Genomic DNA, 6,971 nt, shown 5'->3' with positions numbered 1-6,971 from the left:
GGTGGGGAACCCCACCATTATAATAACTTTTCAATTGTTTTATCCATATTGTAATTTGAAAAAAATCCTTTCTAATTATTTATCTTGTGTATGTTGTTTTATTTTTACCGTTGACAGACACAAAAAGACATTTCGTTATGATCAGGTTCGATTACCAAGATTACCGATTTTTTCTTGTGGCGGGAATTTTTTTGAATTTGAATTTAAAAATGGCGGCTGATTTTCTTTTTTCTTTTATATGTTAAATATATTATTTATATACATTTATGTATTAAATATATAAATATATACACATATATTACTATATATTTATTCATTATTTATTACATTTATTATTTATTTACTGTTAAAATGGTGCAAATAAAAATTTGTTACTTTACAGTTGGTACTTCCACTTTCAATAAAAATTCAAAAATTTCTAATTTTTGGATCCAAATGGTTTTCCCCCAAATTTTCTTAATTTAAATGAAAGAAAAGTGGAAATAAAATTAACATTTATTTATTAAAAAGTAAACTTTGTACAAAAACATTCTTAAAAATTAATTAGTATACAAAATGGTATTTTAAAGAAAAATAAACTTAATATTTACAAGAGTTATTTACAAACAAAATTCGTTGAATTCGTCCAATTAAGATTTAATGAATTAACTGTCAATTTAAGTCTATAGACTTAAATTAATTGTTTCGTTAATAATTAAACGAGTGAATTGTGTACGACGTATTTTCTACAGCTCTTTCTGAAACCACTGGTTGCATCGACTTTCGATTCTGTAATAATTAAAAGGAAAAAAGATTAATAAATTTTTCTTTTCTTGTAAAAACGAAAAAAAATGTAATGAAAAGTAAATTTAGAGAATTAATTAAATTGTTCTTTTAATTATATTTATGTAAAAAAAACAGGGTTGCCAGAAAAAATTATATTTTTTTAATAAATTCCTTCGCAAAAATTCAATTATTTTTACAAGTAATACAATTTTTCACATCAATTTCATTATTTAAAAAAATGTAATAAAATTCTTTGTAAGAATTCAATTACTATGAATAATAAAATTTTTCCTAGGATTTAAATTATTTTTAATACAATTTTAAATGAATTCCTCGAAAAATGTAATTATTTTCCAACATATTTTGCAAGAATTCAATTACATTTCACAAAAAATTGAAATTCTTTGCTGAATTTCAAATATTTTCAAAATCTACTATTTTAATAAAATTTCTTTAAAGAATTCAATTATTTTAAAAAAAAGTAAAAACATTCATTTTGAGAATTCAATTGTTTTCATAAATAATAAAATTCTTCACAGGATTTCAATTATTTAAAAGAAATGTAATAGAATTTGTTGCAAGAATTCAATTATTTTCAAAAATAGAAATATTCTTCACAAGATTTCAATTATTTAAAAAAAAGTGTAATAAAAATTCGTTGCAAGATTTCAATTATTTTCCTTAATAATAAAATTCTTTACAGGATTTCAATTATTTTAAAAAATTCATGCTATAATACTTTTAATATTCAATTATTATCTAAAGTTTTAAAAGAAATTAATTTTTTAATCAATTTTTATTACAAAATTCTACGAGAATTCAATTATTTAAATACGAAAATAAATAATTTATTGAAGAATTGAATGTTAATTAAAATTGAATTCCCATGAAGAATTTTATCAAAAAATTTTTAAATAATTGAATTTTTTCGACGAATGTTAATAAAATTTTCAAGGATAATTACATTTTTCGAAAAATTCTGTTAAAATCGTACAAAAAATAATTGAAACTTTATGATTTTTATTATTCATGAAAATAATTAAATTATGGCGAAAAAATTTATAAACAATTTGTAAATAATTGGATTTTTGTAAAATTTTTATAATTTATGAAAATAATTAAATGTTTGCGTAGAATTTTATCAAAATTTTAAACAATTGATTTCTTTTAGAATATTAAAATAGTAAATATTGAATATCATTGAATTGAGACAAATTTTTAAATATAATTGAATTTTGGAGAAGAATTTTATTATTTATAAAGAGATAAAGATGATTGAAATTTTTACAAGAATTTTAAAAAATTTTTGAAAGTAATTGAATTTCTGATAAGAATTTTATTACTTTTGAAAATAATAGAATTTCTGCAATCATTTGTAACTTCTTCAAAATTTAGTAATAATTTTACAATAGTTCTTGAAGAATTCAGTTATTTAAAAAGAAATTATCGTCAGAAATAGAAAAAATTGAATGTTTTGTATTAGAATTCGTGATTTCTTTCCTGATCTGTGGCAACTCTGAAATATATACAATAATAAAATATTGTAGTAATATTAAAGGAAATAAAGATAAATAATAATAATAATTAATTTTTAATTAAAAATCGAAAATAAAGAAGAAAACTTACGCATTTTTTGTGATTGGAGAGACAAAATGTACAGACTTGTGGCCTCTTTGCCGATTCCTCCCAATCATTAATTTGATAATTATAATTTTCATTTTTCAAACATGGTTGATCAATAGCACCGGCAAGTAAAACAGCACCCAAATGATTAATATAACTACTGGCCAATCTCAATGTTTCAATTTTCGATAATTTCCTGTCGGCAGGTTCGGTCGGAATTAGAGTCCTCAGTGTACTGAACGCTGTATTTACACTGCAGAGTGAAGATTGGATTTCTTGAGATTGACACCTGTATTTATTTTCAATTATAAAATAGAGACGATTTTTCTTTCCTTTTTTTTTTTGAAAATAATTTCTCATCGGAGTGCAAAATTAACTTTTCTTCGCTTCATTTCAAATTTTTAAATTTCATTTTACTATTTTTGCATTTTTATTCTTTTAGCTTATTTTATATTTTTTCAAATAAAATTTTTAATTTTTAACATGGAATTTTGTTTCTTTTAATCAATTACTTGAGGATAAAAAATGTATAATTCTACAAAGTATAAAAATTTAATATTTGCTGTTTGTTAAACACCGGATACGCGAAGATAACGATAATAGTCGAAAAAAATTCCTCTTTTTCAGCGCTTAAATAAAATTTTATAGTTTAATAATTTATAAAATTAAAATACGAAAAATCACCTGTGAGTTCTGTCTCGTTCACGAGCATTCGCCTGATATCGTTGCTTGGCAGGAATTTCTCTACTTTTCGATGTCATAATAAGAAAATTAATAACAATCCACCTCGAAGTAATTAAATGGCACAATTTTCTTTTCGAATCCGTGAAATATTTCCAAAATATCCAACGATGACACAAATTTGGTTTTTTTTTTAATTTATAAATATAAAAATTTGATTGGCCGGCTCATGTGTATTTTACACTCCACAGAGAGAGATATAGAACAAAAATTCAACACTAAGACTTGACGATTTATGAATGAGTCAGCCGGTCAACAGACTTGATGCCTCTGTGACGAGTTCTTCTTTTTCTCCTATACACACAACATTGAAATCCCCACTTTTCTCTCTCTCCACATGAAAGCTGTTCACAATATTTCTATCCCACATTTTCTGGAGCACCCCCTCTGAATGCCTTCCTTTTTTTAACACACACGTGTTCACCGGATGTGTGATATGTGCCCTCAGATTACTGAACCGTATTTCTGCAACGAAAAGAGAAAAAAAAATTAAGAATTAAAAACAAAAACGAAAAATATTCAATTAATCAGAATATAATCAGAATGTTTGGAGAAAAAAAATTGACAGACAAGTGTTATTTTTATTTTTTATTAATAAAATCAATTTCTCTCATTTTTTTGCACAGATTTCGAATATTGAATTTAAAAATCAGTAAAATTATTCAATAGAAAAAGAGGCAAAAAATTGATTTTTCTAAAATAATAAATAATCTAACACGTGTCCTTTACTTTTTTTCCAATTTTGTAAAACTTACCAAAAAAAATCGATATTTTTCCTCATGTTGAAAAGAAAAACTATTAGTTTTCAATTAATTAAGAAGTTAATTAATTAACAGTCACAGAAAAAGAAACTCTATTGAAAATTTCTTTTATAATAATTTCAAATTCAATGTTTTCATTAAAATTTAAAATTTTCTTATTCAACATTAAATTTTCAAATTTTAATTATAATTTTCGTGTTCACAATTAAAGTTTCAAAATTTACTTATAATTTTCCTATTCACAATTTAAATTTCAAATTTTAATTATAATTATACAAAATTAAAATTAAAATTTCAAATTTAAATTGTAAGTATAGTTTTAATTGAAATTAAAAATTTTCAAATTAAAAGAAAAACAAAACCTAAAAATACTTTTTCTCTGGAAAGAAATATTTAATTAATAAATAAATTAGTAAATATTCACAATTAAAATTTCAAATTTTAATTTTCGAATTAAAATTTTTCAAATTATAATTGAAAATTGAAAATTTTCAAATTGAAAGAAAAACAAAACTTAAAAATACTTTTTCTCTGAAAATAAATATTTACAATTAAAATTAGAAATTTTAATTATAATTTTTCCATTCAGAATTAAAATTTAAAATTTTAATTTCCAAATGGAAAGAAAGAAAAACTTAAAAATACTTTTTCTCTGGAAAGAAATAGTTTTCCTTTGAATTTGAGATTGGGAAATTTTTCCATGTTTTTGAGTGCAAAAATTGTGCACGTGTTCTAGAAAACTCCCACATGACAAGTGAAGCCAGATGCAGAGTTTCGCATTACATCTAATAAAAACGAGTCAACGGCACACACACTCGAGATACAAAAAGCTCCATCTGCTTAACTAATTAAGGTTTTCTATGGTTACTTCCGCTTCCAGGAAACTTCCACGCTATTCATTTTCCATTGTCACTGCGTGTAGGCGATTTTTCAAAAAATTCCAATCTTTTTCGCACTTCTCTTCCTCTTCTAAAACTCAAAAAAAAGAAAGAACAAAATCAAAATTTTATTCACTGAACACAGAAAAATATATTCCATTTAGAAAAATTATTTTTTTCTCCTGTAATTTTTGTTAAATAAATAAAAAATAATTTTTTCAAACTTTTACGAAACAATATTTTAGTCTGAACTTTCATTATTAATATTTACAAAACGCTTCGAAAAAAGACTGAAAACAAAAAAAAACTTCGAAAACTTTCCAAAGTGACCAAAAAAAACCAAAAATAAAATACAGGACAAAATTTTCTTCGTCGTAAAATGAATAAAAACATCGAAATTTGTATGAAATGTTTACTGTGATAAGTTACATAGATTCAATTTCATAGCTTACAATTTACATGTTCCAATGGTCTTTTGAAGACAGAAGACAACAACAAAAAAAAAGAAAAAAAAAGAATCGAAGTATTTGTTAAGCGCCGAGCATCAGCTTCTAGCAAATGCTTTTTTATTTATTTATCTTTTTTTTAGAGATATACATATAAATTTATATATAATTCTAGAAAGTGATTTACATATTGGACAATAGAACCATGGAACATTGCGCATCTTTAAATTAACGTTTTTAATCATAAAAGAAAAAAATCGTTTATTTACTTTGGTCACTCTCTTTTACAGTTTACAAATATCGACCAGCCACCATAACTTCTATTAGAAGATGCTCACATTTAATAACTCTTGAGTCATGAATAGTCGACAAAAAAAAAATATACAAACGTGTTAATATATATTTATATAATTGCATTTCCAATATTAAAAAAAATAACTTATTCGATACAGGTCATATTAAGCTAAAAAAAAAGAAAAAACAAAATTCTATTCATTAAAATCGAGTCATCATATCTTTTTGCGATAAACTTTGCTCCATTTCCATATATTAAAAAGAACCCCCTTTAATTTTCTCGTTTAAAATAGAGACTAAAATATTCTATTTATATAAATATATATATATATAAATATTTATAAATATATTCATAAAAGAAATTTATAAATTTTATAAATTTTATAAATAAATATACAAATATTTATATAAATTTAATTATCACTATTCATTCATTCCCGAATATTTCGTTTGTTTAAAAAATTTTTCGTTCGGTACGAATAATTTTTTTTTTATCTCTTTTTGATTAATTGAAATTGATTTTGTTTGCGGAAAAGAAAAATAATAAAATACTTTCAGTCAAAAACTTTTTAATTAAAATTTCCCCCGTTAAATCTATATAGTTACGAAAAGATTAAAAATTGTCCGAAAGAAAGAAATGAAGTTTATACAAAAATATTTATAAAGAGAAACAATTATTAAAATTTAAATTGCCACTACTTATTTCTGCACAATTATTAGTGTACCTATAAAATTTTCTATACTTTTTTTTTAATTAAAAAATTAGTTTTAATTAAAAAATAATCAAAACTTAATTATTATGTCACTTTTAATTTTACTAATATTAATGTACGATTAACTATTGATTTATTAATAACAATAATATCATTAATTATTCAATTAATTTTTTATCTCCATTATATTAAGTATTAGTATTTAAATAAGTTAATTAATTATTGTAATTGATTTAATTAACGAATTTCTCAATATTATTAGTATTAATAAATATCACTAAATATATATTTATAACTATATGTATGTACGAATATAATTTAAAATTGTAAAAATCTAATAAGTACATTCTAATTATTTTTTCTTACAAATCACAACAATAATTTTAGAATAGTTAAGAAAAAACAAAAAAAAAACTAGCGAATTATTTATACAAATAATTTTTTAATCAATTTCTCCGAAAAAACGAAAATTTTCATTTTATGTTACAATAAATTACAATTTGTCACTTTATGTTACAATTGAAATCAATTTTTTAAAAAAGGATCAAATTATTATTATTATAAATATTTTAATTTGAAAATTTCTACTTTAAATCGTATTCAAATTAAAAATCTAGTATTTGCTTTGATTTTCCATCGTTTAGTAAATAAAACAAAACAAAAACCAAAAATTGGTATACAAAAGTAAATCAAGAAAAAAACTAAAAATAATTACAAAAAACAAATAGAAATAACTAAAAAAACAAAAAT

General features: G+C 21.9%; 1 protein-coding gene across 2 annotated transcripts; it reads right to left on the bottom strand.

Moving 5' to 3' along the window:
• Positions 1–534: 534 nt before the first annotated feature.
• LOC122505543 (basic helix-loop-helix transcription factor scleraxis) lies at positions 535–4,031 on the bottom strand. Of its 2 annotated transcripts, XM_043617241.1 has the most exons (4): positions 3,885–4,031; positions 3,073–3,594; positions 2,392–2,677; positions 538–768 (listed from the first exon to the last, which is right to left on the bottom strand). In XM_043617241.1, the coding sequence occupies exons 2-4, from the start codon at positions 3,147–3,149 to the stop codon at positions 688–690; spliced, it is 444 nt and encodes a 147-aa protein (XP_043473176.1). In that variant the 5' UTR covers positions 3,150–3,594; positions 3,885–4,031; the 3' UTR covers positions 538–687. The 2 variants fall into 2 exon arrangements, with proteins under 2 accessions (XP_043473177.1, XP_043473176.1); XM_043617242.1 differs by lacking the exon at positions 3,885–4,031 and having other exon boundaries at positions 535–768; positions 2,392–2,641; positions 3,073–3,703.
• Positions 4,032–6,971: the final 2,940 nt, after the last annotated feature.

The sequence above is a fragment of the Leptopilina heterotoma genome, unplaced genomic scaffold, assembly GCF_015476425.1.
Source record: "Leptopilina heterotoma isolate Lh14 unplaced genomic scaffold, ASM1547642v1 Lhet_36, whole genome shotgun sequence".
Taxonomy (NCBI): Eukaryota; Metazoa; Arthropoda; class Insecta; order Hymenoptera; family Figitidae; genus Leptopilina; species Leptopilina heterotoma.
The sequence above is the reverse complement of the archived record's forward strand: the minus strand, read 5'-3'. Positions and strand labels throughout refer to the sequence as shown.